This window comes from Desmodus rotundus, chromosome 8 (genome assembly GCF_022682495.2).
Source record: "Desmodus rotundus isolate HL8 chromosome 8, HLdesRot8A.1, whole genome shotgun sequence".
NCBI classification, from domain to species: Eukaryota; Metazoa; Chordata; class Mammalia; order Chiroptera; family Phyllostomidae; genus Desmodus; species Desmodus rotundus.
The window spans coordinates 72,430,692-72,453,215 of NC_071394.1; the positions used below are offsets into that span (position 1 = coordinate 72,430,692).

The following is a 22,524-nucleotide window of genomic DNA, read 5'->3' on the forward strand; positions in this document are numbered from 1 at the left end:
TAACTACTTTTGTTCTATCTTTAGCCAGTCCCAGTTCTCATCTCAATTTCACTCAGCACATGAATAATAGTGTTCTACTATTATTCGAGAAAATGTGATGCTAGATCTTTCTAGTAATTTTCACCATATTCAATCACATAGATTTGTTTCCTATGTTTTGTGTATTGTGTTAATACCTACCAAGCTGGGAAGAATGAAGTCCATGTAGCTTAACAAAAACAAAGCAAAAAATCATTTTTTAAAAGATTTATTTATTTATTTATTTATTTATTTATTTATTTTTAGAGAGAGGAAAAGGGAGGCAGAAAGAAAGGGAGAGAAGCATCAATGTGTGGTTGCCTCTCACATGCCCCCTACTGGGGACCTGGCCTGCAACCCAGCCGTGTGCCCTGACCGGGAATTTAACTGCCAACCCTTTGGTTCACAGTCTGTCATACAATCCACTGAGCCACACCAGCCAGGGCAAAAACAAAACAAAACAGAACAGAACAAAACAAAAAAACACATTTCTGACATTTGTGTGAACTTTACTAACTTCACATACAAAGGAAAACACTTTTCTCCCCTTTACAGTGTCTCTTCAACAATTTACTTTCATGAGTCATACTTATTAGTTAATGGTTTGGTATCATAACATTGAAATGTCATCTGTCTGCTGTAATTTGATTTCAACCATTGATAATAACAGTGTTAAATTCTAAACCAAAGCACTGTATAGTTGAAATACAAGAGAAAATATAATTCATCATTATAGCTCTAAAAATGGTCCATATATTTTGATCTAAAATTAACATTAAAATCATTCTTACTTAAAAGCTTCTCTAATAATTTTTATATAGGCTTCCGGAGTTTACCATTTACAAGAAAAACATAACAATAAGTCAACTTTTTCAATAGTCAGTTTGACAATTGATTTAATAGGTTAATTGAGAACAAAAAAATAGGAAACTATTCAGTTAATAATGAGCTGTTTTTGTGTGTGTGTTTTGTTTTGCTTTTTATACGTATATTTTATTAATTATGCTATTACAGTTGTCCCAAATTTCCCCCATTTGCTCCTCTCTACCCAGCCCCTCACGCTCCCTGTGGCAATCCCCACACTGTTGTCCATACCCATGGGGCCTGCAAATATATGTTCTTTGGCTTCTCCATTTCCTATGTTGTACCCTGCATCCCCATGACTATTCTGTAACTACCAATTTATACTTCTTTTTTTTTTAGAGAGAGAGAATCTTTTTTTAAAGATTTCATTTATTTGTTGTTTTTTTTTTTTAGAGAGAGAAGGGAAGGGAGGGTGAAAGAGAGGGAGAGAAACATCAGTGTGTGGTTGCCTCTCATTTGTCCCCCGTTGGGGACCTGGCCTGCAACCCAGGCATGTGCCCTGACTGGGAATTGAACCGATGACCCTTTGCTTCACAGGCCCGTGCTCAATCTACTGAGCTACACCAGCCAGAGCCCAATTTATACTTCTTAATCCCTTCACCCTTTTCACCCATTCTCCCAAATTCTTCCCATCTGACAACCATCAAAATGCTCTCTGTATCTATGATTTTGTTTCTCTTCTGCTTGTTTCTTTATTTTGTTTTTTAGATTCAGTTGTTGATAGATATGTATTTATTGCCATTTTATTGTTCATATTTTTTATCTTCTTTTTCTTAAAGAAGACCCTTTAACTTTCCATATAATAATGGATTGATGATGATGAACTCCTTTAGCTTTTTCTTGTCTGGAAAAGTCTTTATCTGCCCTTCGATTCTAAATGGTAGGTTTACTTGGTAGAGTAATCTTGGTCATAGGTACTTGCTTTTCATCACTTTGAATATTTCTGGCCAATCCTTTCTAGCCTGCAAAGTTTCTTTTGAGAAATCAGCTGACAGACTTAAGGGAAAACCCTTGTAAGTAACTATCTGCTTTTCTCCTGCTGCTTTTAAGATTCTCTCTTTGTCTTTAACCTTGATATTTTAATTATGATGTGTCTGGGTGGGCCACATTCGGTCCAACTTGTTTGGGACCCTGTGCTTCCCACACTTGTATTCTATTTTCTTCACCAAGTTAGGGAAGTTTTCTGTCATTGTTTTTTCAAACAGATTTTCAATTTTTTCTCTCTCTTCTTCTCGCACCCCCATTATTCAAATTTTGGTTTGCTGAAGTTGTCCCAGAGACTCCTTACATTATCTTCATTTTAGAGATTATTTTTAATGCTTGCTGTTTGATTGGATGCGTTTATTTGGCTTTCTTATATTTTAAATCACTGAGTTGATTTGCAGCTTCATCCACTCCTCTGCTGATTCCCTGTAAATTGTTCATTTCAGTTAGTGTATCCTTCATTTCTGACTTTTTTAATGGTTTTTAATGTTCTTTTTTATTCTGTTGAAGTTGTCTCTGAGTTCATCTGCTTTTCCCCTAAGTTTGTTGAGCATCCTTATAACCAGTGGTTTGAACTCTGCATCTAGTAAATTGCTTGTCTCCATTCTGTTTAGTTCTTTTTCTCAAGATTTGTTCTGTCCTTTAATTTGGGCTATGTTTCTTTGTCTCCTTATTTGGGCAGCCTCCCTGTGTTTGTTTCTATTTATTAAGTAGAGCTGCTATGACTCCCTGACTTGGTAGATTGGTCTAATGTAGTAAGTTTCCTATAGGGTCCATTGGCACAGCCTCCCCTCTCACCCAAGCTGGGTACTCAAGGTGGGCCCTTCATGTGAGCTGAGTACACACTCCTCTTGTAGTTGAGCCTTGATTTCTGTTGGCAGGTCAATGGAAGGGATTTACCCAGGCCGATTAGCTGCAAGGGCTGTCTATGACCACTGACTACCAATCTGTGACCACTGTGGACTATCAGGGGCCCACTCCACAGAGCAGGAGTTACTTCAGCAGGGCCCTTGTGGCTGCTGAGTACGCCCCTTGAGAGTGTCACTTGAGGTGGTTAGGTGGTGGTACTCCAGCATGGTGTATTGCTGTCCACTAGGTGTGCAGGTTCTGGGGCTTCCTGGGAAGTGCAGACCCCAGTTTGCCACCACCTGCACTCCATCTTGGACCACTTGGCATCAGCTACAAAGCAATCTGTAGATGGCTGCTATTTTGCTGGGTTTGAAGGTGACCAATCAAGGCCAAGCCATGAACTAAGGCCAGCTGCTGCTAATGCTGGGCCTGGGGCCATTTAGCAAGAGGTACAGGGTTTGCTGAGGCCAGATACTACTTGTTTGAGAAGATTTAAGAAAACCTGAAGCATGAAACAAGATAAGCCATTTGTATAGAAAAGCCCTGGAAGCAGCTTGGGTGGTCCTGAAACCTGAGTGGGGCACAGCCTCAGGAAACCACCAGGGTGGAGCCAACAATGTGAGCAAAGTTGATGGAATCTCAGATATGGCACATGCCTGCCAGACCTGTGGGGGGTGGGCTCAGAAAAGGAGCTTGGGCTCTGACAGCAGTTCTGTCTGGGAGAAAGCTGCCCCCCAGCACTTACCTTGATGCCATACACTTCAGTTCCTCCCCATATCCTTCTGGTACCTTTCAAGCCACTGCCTTGTGCTGGAGCTCAGAGGGAGAGGGTCTCAGTAAGTCTCTGCATGAGTTTTAAGAGGAACTGCCTGAGAATCTAGCAGTTTCTATCTTCCACAATCTCATTTCCTACTGGTTTTCACAGCCAGAAGTTATGGAGACTTATCTTCCTGGCATTGGGACCCTGGCCTGGGGGACCTGTTGTGGGGCTGTGACCCCTTGTTCCTGAGATATCACTTTGATTTTTATCTGCCACACATTGGTGTGGGGCCAGCTTGTTCCACATCTCTGCCCCTCCTACCAGTCTCAGTGTGGTTTCTTCTTTACTTCTGTCATTGCAGGACTTTCATTCAGCTCAATTTCTGGTAGTTCTGAATGATGGTTGTTCTGTAGTTTAGTTGTAATTCTGATGTGGTTGTGTGAGGAGGTGAGCCATATTTACCTAAGCCACCATCTTCTGGTTTGCTTTTTTTAATGAGTAATATAATTAGAAGAACATTGCTGAAAACATCATTTGGATTACAGTTTATCAGATGTCTTGGGAAGGATTGTCACAATATTTGAGACCGATGTGACTACTGAAACAGTTCAGATTTTAGAACACAAATGATTAAACCTGAATGGTAATTTTGGGAATAAAAAAACAGAAACAAAGATGGACTTGTTAGATAATTAGAAGAAAGTATAAATAAGAACTTCTAAATGATGGAGCAAATTAAAGAGTATTTTTAAGCTTCAGAAACTGGAAAAATAAAAAAGAAATTTAATTGTGAATTCTTCAATAACATAGAGTTACCTAGGTAGGGGAAAAGAATGAATGGTTTAGTAAAAAGAGACATGATAATGCTAACAATTTGGTTAGTAAGTCGAATAAAATATCCAATAGTCTGTTGCAAGTTTGAGATTGCTATTTGTGATGACTGTAGGCCTCCTGAGGACCAACACTATTTTGTTATTATTTTGTATTATATGTTATTGATTATGCTATTACAACTGCCCTAATCTTTCCCCTTTTGCCTCCCTCCAACCAGCTGCACCCTCCACCCTGACTCCATCAAATTCCTCACACCTAGCACAGGGTCAGGTACACAGCTTATGCTCAGTAAATGTGGCCTGTCTGGGTGGCTGACTGACTGCATATATTTGGGGGCCAACATCACAAAGAAAATAATTAAGCTGTAGGTGTGGACAAATATAATCTTCAATGGTAGGATACAAATAAATAAACTGTTATAAGAGGACAAAGTCTTCAGAAATAAATTTATTGAAGAACAAGAGCGGGAAAAACAAGCCAATAACAGAGACAAGGCAGGTTAGTCAAAGAATTAAGCCAAAAGAGAGAGGAAGAAAAAAAGGGGAAAGGAACAGAAGGGATACACAAGAATAGAACCAGAAGAGCTAGGGAAGAGAGAAGTTAAGATGCTATTCTTAATTTGAATGTGAGTGTTTGTGTGTGTGTGTGTGTATCGATACATACATGAACATAAATATATGCACTCAGTGAACACGTGGATGAAAAAATCACAAAGCACATTTACCGAGCAAAAACAAAAATCATCACAATATTTCCTTAATAACTTAAATAAATTAATCATTCTTGTCACATTGATTTATCTATTGCATGTGGCTACTTAACAAATATTAATTGAATAAAATTAGGATTTGCACAATGGTAATAAAAAATTAACTGTCTTTTCAGATATTTAAGTTTATGCCCATTGGTTCTGCAATTACTTCTAGCCCAAACATTAATTTTCTATTTCACTGACTTTCAAGATACACTTAATTTTCTTCCCTAAGAAATACAGTGGAGCTTCTAATTTTTGCCCTGGCATTGGGGTTTTTCTCTGTTGAAAATTATTTTCTCTACGTTAATGTCAAGACCTATCTATAACATCCCAAATATAGTTTCAGGTGTTCCTTATTTAATTCCAAAATAGTTTTCTCTGCAGAAGATGTGATACCACTTTTTGTTTCTCCTTTTAGCTCATGCTGCTTTATAATACTTTGGGTACAATGTTAAATAGCACATGAAAAGAGGAAATCTGGGGAAATTATTGTTAGCATTCCATCTACAAAAGATGGAAGATGTCGGTAGCATTCACCCAAAAACAGTGACTCACTTCAGATGTCAGAATTCTGGATTGAACAGACTGGGTTCTGATATGTGTGTTTGTCAGATGATTGTCTAATGAGTAACAGATAGTTCCTACTAGGAAATAAAAATATATAAACAGAGGTATAAAATTAAAATAACTTTATGAATGGCAGTTTAAGTTCTCCATAAAATTCTTTCAGTACAAGCCCATTATCTCCAAATGGTTGCTTAACGTAGCACACCACTTAGATTCAAAATGTTATACTTAAAATTGTTGCAAAAAATAAAAAGAGAATCATGCACCACTTGGCTATATACTTGTATTCTCTGCATGTTCTTACACATTTCAGTAACCCCTATCCAACTTTTTTGTTACTGAATTACTTTGTGCAAAAAGTAATTTGAATTCTATGCAGCCTGACTATGTGTCATAATTTGAACTGATTGTTAATTATGTAAGTAAAGAGCTGATGCAATCTCCATGCTTATCAAGTTTTGCTACATATCAGCTCTTCTGAGCTGTTCATGACTGCACAGTAGAAAGTCTCTGTAACTGAAGGTCAGGATTCCTGGAGTGTGCAATACTATTAGTCTTGCTTTGCTAGGACTCTTCCATGAGAGGCTTGTCTGTAAATCTGTTGGCAAGGCTTCACTGTGGGTAAGTGACACATCATGGGATTTAGGACGAAGAGGGTTTTGCTGATGTGCAGTCTTACCAGCTAGGAAGAAGAGATAAAAGCTACAAACAAATCAGAGAAAATGTTGTGTAATATAAAAGACAATAAGAGCAAGCCTTTTTGAATCCACCAGGCCTGAATTCAAATCACAGTTCTACCATTTGCTAAAGAAGAATTTTTGGACAACTTATAAAGTGAGGCTTGGTTATACTCATTCATCTGTTAACTGAGGATACCAATTCATACATTTCCCATCTATTCAGGGAGGCTGACAATATCTACCTCCCAAAGTTTTTGTTAAGTTAATTATACAGGGTGGGGAAAAAGTAGGTTTATAGTTGTTCGTATGGAAGATAATACAATAATTAATAAGCAATAATTTAAGACTAAACCATGTGTTTTGCATACTTATAACTATATATCTATTTTTGCCCCATCCTGTAAAAGTGGTCACAGAGAGCTTGACATATATGCATGCAACTGTGTGTGTGTGCACATGTAAACAATGGTTTGGTTTTGACCTGGGTGATTTGCCACATATGGGAAATTTAGTGACATGGGAAATGTCTACAGACATTTTTATTTGGCACAATCTAGGGCGATGGGTGCTATTTGCAATTAGTAGGTAGAGGACAGGGATGTTGCTAAACATCCCACAATCTTCCCATGACAAAGTGTTATCTGGCCCAAAATATCAATACTGCTCTAAAGTGCTCAGAGGCATAATTTACATGGCTTTCTGTTGTGTTATTAGCTGATTAGTGGACACTTTTGTACCCAAGTAAGAATATATTAATTATTTTAGAGAAAGCCCAGAACTTCCCAATCTGTTGAGCTAATTCTATCTATTTGATATTATATGAATTACTATCAACAATAGTTGTTTTCCCGAATGCTTATTTCTGCCAATCCTTTTTAGGGTGAATCAAACTGAAACTAGGAGACACAAAGCCAGCAGCATGAGGAATAGGGAATACAAATTAAACATTGTTGAAAGCCAAGGCTTTTCAGAGATTCTGAAAGAAACAGCAATGGTCTAAGATAAACGTGTGTACCATACTGTAAGCTCCCACACCAGTCACGATCTTCTGGAGAGCACCCAGCTCATGACTGATTTCTGAAAATTCCTTGTACACAGAGTAATGGTTTGCTTTCTCTCCTTTATCCACTCTCCAAAGCAGAAGACTCCTGTGCCAGTGGTTCCCAAACTTGTCTGCATGTTGGAATCACCTGGAGAACCTTAAAAATCCCCCAGGGACTGTTGAGTGGGGTGAAGGGGATAGGTTGCCTGAGCTTTAAAAAAAATCCAAAGTTTTAAAGGGTTTCCCAGATGATTTTACTCTCAAGACTAACCTGGGAATCACTGCCCTAGGAGGTAAGACCAAGTAAAGAATTCCATCTACCCCAAACTAAAAAGCAGCTTTTGAAGGGATGATGGATATGGACCTAGCAAGAACATATTTCTTTCACTGAACAGTGTGAGCATGGGAAAATCAAACCCAGTTGCCAACTGCATTATTTATTTCAGTCACTCAATGAGCATTATTGAATCAAGCAGGCATTGGGCCACCAATGGAAATGCAATTCTCCAGAATTCATCTTCAACATCCCCCCAAAGTACCATCAAATCACCAGGACCATTGCTTGTTGAGCTCTTAAGATGTCCCCAGGAGTCAGCCTGGTGTTATGTTTGAGAATATCTTCTAACTCCTTTCTTGATCTTAGGATTTTTTTGTTTAGTGAGTATAGGTAAGTAATAAATTAACTGCACTACTGGTTCCCTCTATAATATGACTTCATGATGTGCTTCTTTTTCAATACTTTAACTTTAGCGTTATTTTTACTAACTTGTTTGATGTTTGTGAAAGCCAAGAATGACACTGAAATCACCACCGAATACCCAGTGCTCAGCCCACTGCTTGCTCCATTCTAGGCCCTCAATCATTGTATAGGAATGAATGAACAAGTACAGGAGTTTAAACTACATGAAGTACCTGGGCCTTCCCAGCCTCCTGTATGCCTGTACAAACCACAATCTCAATCAAGTACTTTGCTAAAGGTTCCCCGAACATTTCTAATAATTGTTCCAGGTGATTATATGGAAATACAGCATGTGTCCAAAAATCACCCCACCCAAGCCATATAGACTATATCCAAATAGAGACCTAACAAACACCAAAGCAAAGGAAAGGGTAGCAACTTAGAGTCTCTGAGAGCAGAAGTAGAAATGAGCATGTAGACTACTTATTAATAACCACTATCTTTACACAAGGTTTTTAGAAACAAAGAAATAAAACAACTTGGTTGAGAATACATGCTGTTACTGTAAAGTACTGCCCAGCATTGATGACCCTTTGACTACTCCTCAAATCCATAAAACACTATGACAGTAACCTGACAACATACTACAGGATTTGCTTGATCCAAGTGAATGAATTCCTTGATTCTCTCCACCCATCATAAAAAACCCACAGTAGAAATGTTATAAATTACTATGATAAATAAAATTTGCAATGTGTGTAAAATTTTATCATTATCATACTCTCTTATTCTTATTTGTATTTTCATTCAAAATTTCCTGCTCAAAAATACTTCATTTTTTCAATTTATTTAATTTTTTTCAGTTACAGTTTACACTCAATATTAGTTTGTAATAGTTTCAAGTATACACCATAGAGTTTAGACAATCATAAACTTTACAAAGTATTGCCCCCAATATCTACAGTACCCACCTGGCGGCATGCATAGTTATTACAACATTATTAACTGTATTACCTATGTTGGACTTTACATTCCCGAGACTATTTTGTAACTGCCGATTCTTTTAAAAGACATTATTCTTATAAAAGTCTAGAATGTAAAATTTTCTGCAGAGGTCCATTCTTAAACCATTAGGTTGTATTAACTATAGTAAGCTGTGTATGTGTTTGTTTGTTTTTTTCATCTAGATACACAACTCACAAATGAAAAACATGCAGAAGAGAAACCCATTAATGCTATTGTTATAAATTCAGTATCTGAATTCAGTATCACAGATGGACCAACCAAGGAAACTTCCATTGAGAAAAAACGGTCAGAATCCACAGTATCACTGTCCTCCCTTGAAGAATGCCAGACGAAATTTTCTTACCTTCAAACTGATACTTCAGCTCATCAGAGAGACACTGATGGTATGTTTCTCACAGTCGACTCATCTCTAAATAAAGCTCCCCAACCCCCAGCCCCTGTAAAATCATCACATATGCTGTGAGGGAAAAAAAAGGCTTTATGAATATTAAACAGAAAAACTGATTTGAAAGCCCTGGTGAATGACACATGTCAAGGTCACTTTGCAGACTTATGAGGTGCTTGGCAGATTGTTTGCTCTCAAAGCTGGAAGTTGGAGGTAAAGTGTTTTAAAGAGCTGGGGTGAGGTGTAATCAATCTTGCTGTGGGGCTATGAAGTGGGTAAAGAAAAGTAGCAGGTTTTCTTTTCTCAAATCTGGGACTGTTTAGGCAGAGTGGAATGGTATTGAAATGCTGGAAATATAGGTATAAATACAGACTATGTAAAATATCAAGATGCTTACATCAACAACCTATGAAAAGAGTTGGTTCTTCTAGGTAATAACACTTCCTAAACATTCTGATCAGTACAAACTGACAACAAAACATCCCTGTATGTGACAAAAAGGTGCATTCTATTTGCAAAGCCAATTTAAATTGATTTGAATGATCAGCACAATCAAGTTCAAAGTCATAACTCTGCACCAGGAAATATGAATTTTACTCAGGTTAACTGTACAGTGACCTCTACAGGAAACATAAACTGTTTAAGAATTTTGTAGTGTTTAATATTTACATGAAACAATACAAAAGTTTAAAGAAAGCTAGAAGGAGTTTCTCAAAGGAATATGCAATAAGGTATAGTTTCTTTTATGTATTTAAATTCATGTTTACTTTTTGAAAATTAGGGAAAAATTTAAAATAAACTATGTAAGTGGATCTTTGGAATCACATTGGTTTAACTCATGGCTCTGAAAGTATTAAAAGTGTATAAAACTTTTATTTGTTACCATCTCTGAATCTTAGTCTCTGAGTTATATAATGGAACTAGTAACACCCAATAAAATGTTTTGAAGATCAAATGAAATAACATGCATAAAGCAACAGTATAGAACTTGCCATATAATATTATTGGGTTTTTACTTTTTTATGATTATAGTTTTAGAAAGTAAAGGAAGAGAAGATTCCTAATACATGTTATATATATACATATGGTAACTTGTACAAATGTTGTGGATACTTTAGACCAGAAGCTACAGATACAACTGCCTGCAGTCACCAGGGGATAATGTGAATAATGAAGTAAATTGAAGTAAACAACAGGGATTGGTAAGGATCACGGCAAATTGAAGAGCACTGCCTCTACTCAGCTCCAGCTAATTGTTGCCAGAGGAAATTATAGGCCAAAAACTGCCAGACAGAGAATTTTATATGAAATCTTTAAAATTTTAAGTGTTGACCATAGTTTTATTTATTAAGTTAGCTAGCTAGTTAGTTAGTTAGTTAGTTAGTTTAGAAACAGGGAGGAAGGGAAGGACAGAGAGAGATGTCAGTTTGTTGTTCCACTTCTGCATTCATCAGTTGCTTCTTGCATGTGCCCTGACCAGAGATAGAACCTAAAACCTTGGCGGATCAGGACAACACTCTAACCAACTAAGCTATCTGGTCAGGGCCTAGTTCTGTTATATTTTACGAACCTCCAAACACCTTCAATAGCTTTGGGCCACCTTTGGCCTAGAGACTGCCAGGCTGTGATCTTGAATCCAGGGTGATGCCTATGTTTCTGGCTTTTTTAGAGTTTGATGCCAAATAGGGAAACAGGCAACACAGCAGAATTCTCTGCAAAAATATTTTGATGCCAGAGCATTTTATCAGATAGTATCAAGAATGTGAGGATCTTACTCATAATGGACCTTGGTGTTTGATCCCAGATTTAGAAATTGCCATTGTACATATCCACACTGTGTAAAACAATGCAGCTGAAGAACCACTCCGATTTGTCCTATCAAGGCTCAAGGGAGAGTGAGAAGGGCCAATGTGGCTAGCATGGTACCTGAACACTTATATTCTTATAGAAGGGCCAAAATGACTATTTCATTAAAATAGCTACTGATACACAAGACTGTCATGCAGGAAAAATAACTGATTATTCTTTCTTTAAAATAGTATAAGAGAATCATGAGGACAGTTGATTCTATTGCTTTCTTAAGGCCTGGTTTCAGGCCACTATCACCCAGGACATTCTAGTTTTCAGGTAACAACATAGGTAATAATCCAATCCTCCTTTTCTAAATTGGAAAAAATTCTCCCATCAAGGTGAAAGGTTTGGATACCTGGACCAAAAAAAAAAAAAAAAAAAGCCCAGAGTGAAAAACCCAGACTAAGGCCGACAAATAGTGATAAGAAACTCTCATTATCTTAAAGAACAATCATCAAGGAAATCTAGAGTTAAGTCAGACTCACTTTATTTTAGAGAATTTTTGATAGTAATTAATTTAAGGATGCAGAAATTGAGAGCTTGGGTCATTGTTCATACTGAGATAAATACAGAAATATCTTTCAGAAACAGCAGGGGAAACAGAAGGGAAAAAAGTAGATTGCATCCACTTTCATGTAGTTTGTGGTTAATTTATTTTCAAATGTATAAATGAGTGCATAGGAATGGATGCCTAATTGCTAATATCTATTATTTATATACATTGCCCCACTTAAAACAAGATGGAAAAGCCTCACACATGCATATTTTGTAAAATGTGTTCCATCCATTAGCACAGTTCATGGTGTGTGCTCTGATGGGAATTTAAGAGGATCTTTACTGCACATCACGTACTACATCCTGCTGCATTACTTACTATTAAATCATGGCTCATCCTGTGTGGTCCCTTTCTCAAATAAAATGGAGAAGTCCAGAGCACTATCTGTGTCTCTGCTTCTGCTTCTAGGCTCTGACGGCAAAAGCATCCCTGTGGATAATAAAACCAGGGATGCACATGATATTAGAAAACAGCCTCCTTACAATGAATCTTGAGAATTTACCTAATTGATGTATAATTTTGAATTTGAGATGTGTCATCCAAGTGGAAGAGAAAAATCATAAATACAAGATACCTCAAAGAATAGTCTTAATTACACCATGGACTACTGAATAAAATGATTACATTTTATCCACAGTAAATTTCATACAATTAAATGCAGTAGTGTCACCTTATAAAATGTATCAATTTTATAATTATTTCAGTTCATTTGCTCAGAAAAATATGTAAGCACAAATTTACTAAGTATCACCCAAATCCAGTCATTCTAGTTCTAAAGAACTGACTTCAATGTTAGTTGTGCTTGTCTGAACTTAAATAGATCTTGACATATTTAAGTAGGTATTAAAATTGGTAACATCAGGGATGATACCCCAGCTACAAGAAGGCATTTAGTCATACTTTATTTATTCACATTCTACCTTACATACATTTTTAAAATTAATTTGGAGGGAATGGGAACCAATTTTTATACTTTTTGACCAAAGACTTTTAGTAATGAGTCAGAGATACTGTGTCCTGTATCTCACTATATGCCAAATTCTCTGTGATAATTCATGAACTATTAATATATTACAGTATTCTAATCTGGACCAAGCTCATTTAGCCTTTTTTTCCTGACTTTGTTTTGGGAGAAGAAGAAGGATGATTGTTTATCTGGTGTCACTTCTGGAAGAACCACATTCTTGCTACTTTGGATAATGATTCTCAAAGTAGCAGGTGGTAGTTTCTGAAGTTGAACACTACCAAATGACAGCTGGCTACTGAAGCTGCCTTCTGTCCCTCTCTCCTCCTCATCACAGGCACCACGGTGGCAGGACTGAAAGATTGGAGGGCAAATTCAGGGAGTACAGGACCATGACCATGAGGATAACATTTGTGGAAATTCCTTGTATTGTGACATTTTTTGCTATAATTAAACATGATTCTAATGTGGCAGATGATCCCTCTTAATTAGTCAATCCCCACTTGTATACTTTGCACCTGTGGAGCCTGCATGTGTTCTCCATGTTATTGGGGTATCACTTAACCTTGATGTCCTAAAGGTACCCTATAGGTAGGAAAAAGAAATGTCATCACCCTAACAGAGTTTTTTTTCATAGCTTCTTGCTCACGGCTAAATAACACCATTGGCCATATGGCCTGCTGGTCTTGGATCCACCTTAAAGCTTCTTTCACCCAGGTTTAAAAAGGTAAGAGAGAATGTATCCTAAGGGCAGTAGAAGAGACAAAAGCTAAGTAAGTGAACAGGAAGGCCACTCAGAGCTTTACAACATGGAAGATCTACCCCCTCTTCCCTTGGCTCCTTCCGGCCACCATTGGCATTAGATCATAGGCCACTAATACCTAACTATTACTACACAGACCACTAGTGACTTTCATTAACAGGGACCACAGAGAGAAGGGAATTCATAAAGAAAGACCCAAGGGGAGATCCAAGATGGTAGAGGAGTAAGTGGAAACTACACTCACCTCCTCCCAGGACCAATCAGGAATTACAACAAATTGTAGAGAAATCATCCTGAATAACCAACTGAACACTAGCTGGAGAGAAGCCTTATAACCAACAAAGGACAGACAGAAGAAACCACTTCTGGTAGACGTGGTTTCTGGTAGGGAGAGACTGGTAGGGAGTGCAGAGGAGGCATGAGAGATTGGCTGGGCTCCCATGAGTGGCACCTGAAGTTACAGAGGGATATTTCAGCAACTGTGTGTGTGTGTGTAGGGGGGGTGCTTCGATCTGAGAAGGGTGGGGTCTAAACCTCAAGCACTATAGTGCCAGCCTATAGTGCCAGTGTCAAAAAGGAACCCAGATAACATCCACCTGTGAACAGCATCAGGGTTTCTGTCTGCCAGGAAGAAATGGCTGGAGATTCAGAGAGACTCTGAAAGAGCCAACATACATTTTGTTTGCAGTCACTTACTGTGGGCTCTGGCAGAGGGAGGGCAGTGTGGACTGGAGACATTTGAGAAGAGTCTGGGGTTGGTGGCTCTGGGGAGAGAATTGAAGGAATAGCTACCAGGATCATTGTACTGAGTCATAACCCATACTGCAGAAGCCATATTTCTCAGGCATAACACTCCTCTCCAAATGGTATCAGCCTTAGAGGAAGCAATAGCCCCACCAGCAGGAATTACTCTGTCTCACCCTGTGTAGCTTAAGCCAGGCTGCTGATGACAGCTTGAAGCTATATCATTGATTAGTTTAACAACTAAGGAGGATCTCTGGGAGTTCTATGACACTTTCACTGTTAGTCCCCTGGTCCCAGTACTGATAAAACCCAGGCTTAGTGCACAGCCTGGTTGTTTCTGTACACTAATAGGTCCAGCAGAGGGAACTACATGCTGTGTATCACTGAGACCATAAAACAGGTTGACAAGTGCCAGTCACAAGCAGTGTGTGACAAAGGCCTACACCAGACTCTTTGTAGATCTACATAATATATGGAAACAAATACAAAAAAGCAGCTAGAATAGGAAGACAAAGAAACAGATCCCATATGAAAGAACAAGAGAATTCTCCAGAAGAAAAACTAGGTAAAATGGAGGCAAGCAATTTATCAGATAGAGTTTAGAGTAATGATTATAAGGATAGTCAACAACATGAAAGAAGACATAGAAACCATAAAAAAGGACCAGGAAGATATAAAGAATGTATTACCTAAACTAAATAATACACTGGAAGGAATAAACAATAGGTTAGATGAAGCAGAGGATCAAATCAGTGATTTGGAAGACAAGATAGAAAAAAAAACAAGACAGAAGAGCAAAAGGAAAAAAAGTATTTTTAAAAAATGAGGAGAGCTTAAGAAACATTTTACACAGCATGAAACATAACAACATGTGAGTCATGGAACTACCCAAAGGAGAAGAGAGTGAGCAAGGTTTCAAGAACCTATTTGAACAAATAATGACTGAAAATGTCCCTAACTGGTGAAGAAAAAAGAAACACAAGTCCAGGAAGATCAGAGAGTCCCAAATAAGTTGGACCCAAACAGGCCTACTCTGAGACACATCATAAGTAAAATGACAAGGCTTAAAGACAAGGAGAGACCCTAAAAACTACAAGAGAAAACTGGGTTGTTACATACAAGGAAGCACCAATTAGATTGTCACCTGATTTCTCAATAGAAACATTTCAGACCAGGATGGAGTGGCATGAAATATTCAAGATGGTGAAAAGCAAAGACCTACACCAAGCTAAGTAACCCAGCAAGGCTATCATTTAAAATTGAAGGAGAAATAAGGAGCTTCCCAGAGAAGAAAAAGCTAAATAAGGTTGTTAACACCAAACCAGTAATGCAATGAATATTAATGGGCTTGCTTTAAAAAGGAAGATGGAGAATGAGAAGAAGAAGGAGAAGAGGAAGAGGAGAAGGAGAAAAGAGGAAAATAGTATAACAATAAAATGTAACTAAATACATGTCTATCAATAATCACCTTAAAGGTAAATGGCTTAAATGCTCCAACCAAAAGACAGAGGGTAGCTGAATGGATAAGAAAACAAGACCATCTATATGCTGCCTCCAAGAGATACATGTCAGATCAAAAGATAAACACAAACTAAAAGTAAAAGGATGGGAAAAGATATTTCATGCAAATTGAAAGGAAAATAAAGCTGGAATAGCAGTACTTATATATGAATAAATAGAATTTTAAACTAAGGCTATAGGAAGAGACAAAGAAGGACACCACATAATGATAAAGAGAACAATCTAACAAGAGGATATAACTCCAGTATATGTGAAGCAAATCCCGATGGAAATAAAAGGAGAGATCAACAGAAATACAGTCATAGTTGGTAATTTTAACACCCTATAGACTTTGATGGATAGATCTTCCACGCAGAAGATCAACAAGGAGATACCAGTCTTAAATGACACACTACAAAAAATAGATTTAATTTTCTAGGATAGACCAAGTTAGGACACAAAACAAGTCTCAATAAATTTAAGAACCTTGAAATCATATCAAGCATCTTCTCTGACCACAATGCTTTAAAAGTAGAAGTCAATCACAAGAACACTGAAAAATACACAAAGCCATGGAAGCTAAATAACATGTTGTTATTAAACAATGATGGGTCCACAAAGAGATCAAAGAAGAAATCAAAAGATACCTTGAAAAAAATGAAGTTGAGAACCCAACAATCCAAAACCCGTGGCACAGAGGGAAAGCAGTCCTGAGTGAGAAATTCATAGCGTTACATCCCTATCTCAAAAAACAAGAAAAAGCTCAAATATGCAATCTAACTGTACACTTAATGGAACCTGAAAAAGAACAATAAACAAAGCCCAAAGTGAGTGGAAGAAAGGAAATAATAAAGATCAGAGCAGAAATAAATAAAATAGAGTCTAAATAATGATACAAAAAATAAGTGAATCCAACAGTTGGTTCTTTGAAAAGATAAACAAGATCAGCAAACCTTTCCTTAGACTCATCGGGGAAAAAAAGAGAAAGGACCCAAATAAATAAAATCAGAAATGAAAGAGTAGAAATAACAATGGACACCAAACAAATACAAAAGATTGTAAGAAAATATAGTGAACAATGATATGCCAACAAACTGGACAAACTGGATGAAATGGATAAATTCCTAGAAACATACAATCTTCCAAAATATAATCAGAAAGAATCAGAGAACCTGAATAGACAGATTACACCTAGTGAAATTAAAGCAATAATCAAAACAAAACAACAAAATCCTCCCAACAAACAAAAACGCTGGATTAGACAGTTTCAGAGGTGAATTTTACCAAACATTCTGAGAAATAAGCCCTCTCTTTCTCAAACTATTTCATAAAATTCAAGAGTAGGAAAGGCTCCCAGACTCATTTTATGAGGCCAGCATGACCCTAATTCCAGAACCAGATAAAGACACTACAGGTTAAGAGACTTGGTAATGAAAGGGGAGAGGGAGTGCATGGAGAACAGGCCCCCCACGGCTTGGTGCTGCAGTGTGGGGGCCACACAGAAACTCTTCTAAAAAAGGAGCTGAGGCAAGACTCGAGACTCAGCAGGGAACTGATACTCATGTGTGCATGTGTGCTTTGTGCAGTGGCTATGCAAGCCAAGAACAAAGAGGGATAGAGTCTCGCCAAAGGGACTGTGGGACCCAGCCCACCATGGCTGGTGAGCAGGGCACTCTACAGAGTGGAGACTTCAGTCCAAATCTCCATCAAGAGTGCAGAAGTCTGGGGACTGGATGGCCAGGAGTGGAACACCTGAGATTTGCTGCAGCCAGGCAGGTCCCCTCACAGACAGGTGAGCCCAACCCCCACCTGTGGGATTACAGGCTCTGCTATCAGTGAGGCCAGTCTCAGGAGCCCTGCTGCTGGGGACATATCTACAGGGGAAAGCTCTTCAAGGGTCTTTTCTACCAGGCACTATGAGTTATATACTCTTCCCCCGGCCCTGACCCACTGAAACCAGCAGAGCAGAGAGATTAGAGACAGTCACAACAAGGGGCATTCACTGCCAACATTGGCACCTAAACAGAGCTGCTGTCTACAAAATCAGGAAAGAGCTACCCCTTTTACATAGCTTGGCCCCTCACAGGAAATAGACAACTAATTCAGCAGAAACCATACATAATTGGAAAGAAGCTGGGACAGACCACAGCTGTGGTGAGAAGGTGGGAAAATGCTCCCACCATCTTCCCTGAAGACTGAAGAGTGCCCCCAGGGGGTGACCCAGGGTTCCCACCCTCCCCATCACACCAGAGAACCCCCTGGATGCAGATGGAGAAGGTACTGACAGTCACTTTGGGTCATTAAGAAACCACTCCTGGACCGTGGGCTGATGGAAAGCTGGTAGGGCAGAAAAGTGGGGACCAGACAAATCTGAAGCAGCAGTCACAGACTGTGGGTCACTTATAGTCTTGAACAGGCTGCCTAGGGCTAGACTAGGACACCATCTGACATTACCAGGAGCAGATCCAGAAAGAAAAGACAGTGGTAAACATTGGGTTCTACTCAGATGAATTACACTGTGGTCTTCTTCTTGATTTGTGTCATTTCCTCTCCTGCATAGCTTTTTAACATTCATTTATTTTTCTTCAGTTTGTACCTATTATTTCATTAGTTTTTATATTTTAGTTTATTTCAAATCTCATATTTTGATCCTCCCTTCACTTACTCCATTTTACCTTCTTCCATCATCTTATTTTTCTTTTAAAATTTATGTATTTCTCTTGTTATGACTTGTTTCTATTCCACACTCTTACTATTTGTCCTTGCTCTATCTCTCAAAACCATCTTTCTTGTCATTAATCATCTCACATTCTTTTTCCCATTCTTAAAATACCCTTATTCTCTCTCCACCTTTATCAACCTTGCTGGTTGTTTGTTGATATGGTGGTTGTTGTGGCATTTCTTCAATTTTATTTCTATCTTCACTATTTTATACTTCAAATCTCAAATTTTAATGTTCCCCTCTCCTATGCCATTTTTTTCATGCCTCCTGCCCTGTCATTTTTTGTTGTTTTAAATTTTAATTTTTCCTGGTCTTAGCCTGGTTTTCATTCTTTACTCTTAGTATTCCTTCTCCTCCTATCCTCTCAAAATCACTTTTCTTTCCTCTAGACATCTCATAAGCCTTTCTTTCTTTCTTCCTTCTTATTCCCATTCCATCTGTACAAATCTTTGATGATTTGTTGTTGATATCGCTGTTGTGAATCTTTTTCTCCAATTCGGTTCCTATTTTTATACTATATATTTTTTAAATTTTTCTTTAAACCTAATACAATACTCTTCTCCTTTCTTACTCCACTCTACCTTCTTCCCTCCCTTATTTGTTTATGATGTAAATTTTCTTTTCTTTCTTTCTTCATCTTGTTTCTGTTCCTTACTCTCATTATTTATCCTCCATCAAGCCCCTCAAAATCATTTTTCTTTCAGTTAGTCATCTCAGATTCATTTTTTCTTTCTTATAATAGTCTCAATCTCCTAACACCTTTATTAATATTTGCTCATTTTCTGTCAATAGTGTGGTTATGGGTGGGGGTTATTTTTGTGGATGTGGATTTGTTTCCTAGGTTGTTTGGTTTTGTTCTGGAATACCTCTACATCACCATAGAAGATGTGGTGAGCAATGTGACTCTCAGTCAGCCAGGAAGAGGGAAGAATCCACCAAGAATGGCCCAACAACAACTAAAACCCAATTACAACCAGAAAGCCCACATGCATGGCATAAAAGGCATCCCAAGAGTATCCAGCCCAGGAGATCAAGGAGCCTGCACCACTGAGTCCCACAGGCCTCCTACGACAGAAGGTCACACCACGAAGGCAGGGAGTCAGAGCAGATCAATTTAATATGCAAAAACAAAAAAGAAAAGTCACTGAAAGTAGGGAGACAAAGAAATAACCCCAATCTAAAGGAAAGGAGGAATTCCCACAAAGAGTGCTAAATGAAATTGATGCAAGCAAACTATCAGACACTGAGTTCAAAATAATGATTATAAGAATATTCTAAGAGATCAGTAAGAGCTACAAAGAACTCCAGGGAAGCTATAAGGAACTTACTGGGAACTACACCAGCAAGAAAAATGATATAGAAACTATCAATAAGAGCCAGGAGCAAATGAAGAATGCAATATCTGAAAGGAAGAAAACATTAGAAGGAATTAAAAGCAGATGAAGCAGAGGATTGAATCAGCAACCTGGAAGACAAGGTACAAAAAATCTCCCAGACAGAGCAACAAAATGAAAGAAAGACTCAAAAAGAATGAAGACAGTTTAAGGGAGCTGCAGGGCAACATAAAACATAATAATATTTGTATCATTGGGACACCAGAAAGAGAAGAAACAATGATCCTGAAACAGAACAGGGTTGAAGGAATCACGCTACCTAATATCAAACTATACCATAAGGCCATAATAATCAAAACAGTATAGCACTGACATAACAACAGACACTTAGATCAATGGAATGGAATAGAATAGAGACTCCAGAAGCAAGCACATACAATGGACTATACATAATTATTTCAATAAATGGTGTTCAAAAAATTGGACAGATATCTAGTTTCAGATAAATGAAACTAGATCACTTTCTTACACCACACACAAAAATAAATTCAAAATGGTTTAAAGACTTAAGCCTTAGACCGGAAACCATAAAAATTGTAAAGAAAACATAGCAAAACCTCAGACATTGCTTGTGGCAATATTTGATCAGATATATCTCCCCCAGCAAGGGAAACAAAAGAAAAAAGGAAACAAGTGAGACTACATCAAAGTGAACATAAACAAAATGAAAGACAAAAAATCACATGATCATATCAATACAGGGAAAAAACATTTGATAAGGTGCAGCATCCATTTAAGATAAAAACACTCACTAAAGTGGGAATAGAGGGAGGATTCCTCAACATAATAAAGGCTGTATATGAGTGACCTACAGCCAACATTATACTCAATCGGCAAAAACTAATAGCTTGGGGGAGAACCAAGATGGCGGCGTAGGTAGACACACTGCGCCTCCTCGCACAACCAGAACTGATGGAAAATTGAACTGAAAGGAAGTCCGACACCAAGGAAATAAAAAATAAACATTCATCCAGACCTGTAGCAGCAGCGGAGACAGGCAGCCTGGGCAGAAAGGACTGGAGTTGCTGTGGTGGGACAGAGACTGTCAGAGTGTGGGACGAACGGGGCAAGCAGTCGGACCACCAGCAGACCCTGCGCCCCACACTCGTGCACAGATAAACTGGGAGGAACCGTGGGGAGCTAAGCAGACCTCCTAACCCAGGGCTCCAGCACGGGGAAATAAAGCCTCAAACCTCTCATTGAAAGCGCCCATGGGGGTTGGGGTGGCAGCAGGAGAGACTCCCAGCCTCACAGGAGAGGTCGTTGGAGAGACCCACAGGGGCCTAGAGTGTGCACAAGCCCACCCACTCGGAATCGGCACCAGAGGGGCCCAGTTTGATTGTGGGTAGCAGAGGGAGTGACTATAATTCCATGGAGAGGGGAGCAGGCGCCATTGCTCCCTCGTGGCCCCTCCCCCAAATACAGCGTCACAGTGTAGCCACCAGCCTTACCCCGCCCCAGTGAACACCTAAGTCTCCACCCCTTTAAGTAACAGATGCACCAAGGCCAAAAAAAAAAAGCCCAAATGACAGAACAATTCAAAGCTCCAGAAAAAATACAACTAAGCGAGGAAGAGATAGACAACCTATCGGATGCACAGTTCAAAACACTAGTTATTAAGACGCTCACAGAATTGGTTGAATTTGTTCAAAAACTAGATGAAAAAATGAAGCCTATGCTAAGAGAAACAAAGGAAAATGTAAAGGGAACCAATAGTGATGCGAAGGAAACTGGGACTCAAATCAATGGTGTGGACCAGAAGGAAGAAAGAAACTTTCAAGCAGAAAAGAATGAAGAAACAAGAATTCGGAAAAATGAGGAGAGGCTTAGGAACCTCCAGGACATCTTGAAACGTTCCAACATCCAAATTATAGGGGTGCCAGAAGGAGAAGAGGAAACTTATTTGAACAAATAATGAAGGAAAACTTCCCCAGTCTGGCAAAGGAAATAGACTTCCAGGAAGTCCAGGAAGCTCAGAGAGTTGCAAAGAAGCTGGACCCAAGGAGGAACACACCAAGGCACATCATCATTACATTACCCAAGATTAAACAGAAGGAGAAAATCTCAGAAGTAGCAAGAGAAAAGGACACAGTTACCTACAAAGGAGTTCCCATAAGACTGTCAGCTGATTTCTCAAAACAGACTTTACAGGCAAGAAGGGACTGGCAAGAAGTATTCCAAGTCATGAAAGGCAAGGGCCTACATCCAAGATTACTCTATCCAGCAAAGCTATCATTTAGAATGGTAGGGCAGATAAAGAGCTTCTCAGATAAGGTCAAGTTCAAGGAGTTCATCATCACTAACCCCTTATTATATTAAATGTTAAAGGGAGTTACCTAAGAAAAAGAAGATAAAAAATTTGAACAGTAAAAATGACAGCAAACTCACAGTTATTAACAACCACACCTAAAACCAAAACAAAAGCAAACTAAGCAAACAACTAGAACAGAAACAGAACCATAGAGATGGAGACCACATGGAGGGTTGTCAATAGGGGAGTGGGAGGGGGAGAGAGGGGGGAAAGGTACAGAGAATAAATAGCATAAATGATAGGTGGAAAATAAACAGGGGGAAGGTAAGAATAGTGT

General features: G+C 38.6%; 1 protein-coding gene across 1 annotated transcript in view; it reads left to right on the forward strand.

The window, feature by feature from the left end:
- MDFIC2 (MyoD family inhibitor domain containing 2) overlaps positions 1-22,524 on the forward strand; it is a 181,473-nt gene that overhangs the window by 151,251 nt on the left and 7,698 nt on the right. Inside the window, exon 3 of the mRNA XM_053929787.1 lies at positions 9,219-9,440. Coding sequence (XP_053785762.1) covers positions 9,219-9,440 — 222 coding nt within the window. The remainder of the gene's footprint in view (positions 1-9,218; positions 9,441-22,524) is intronic.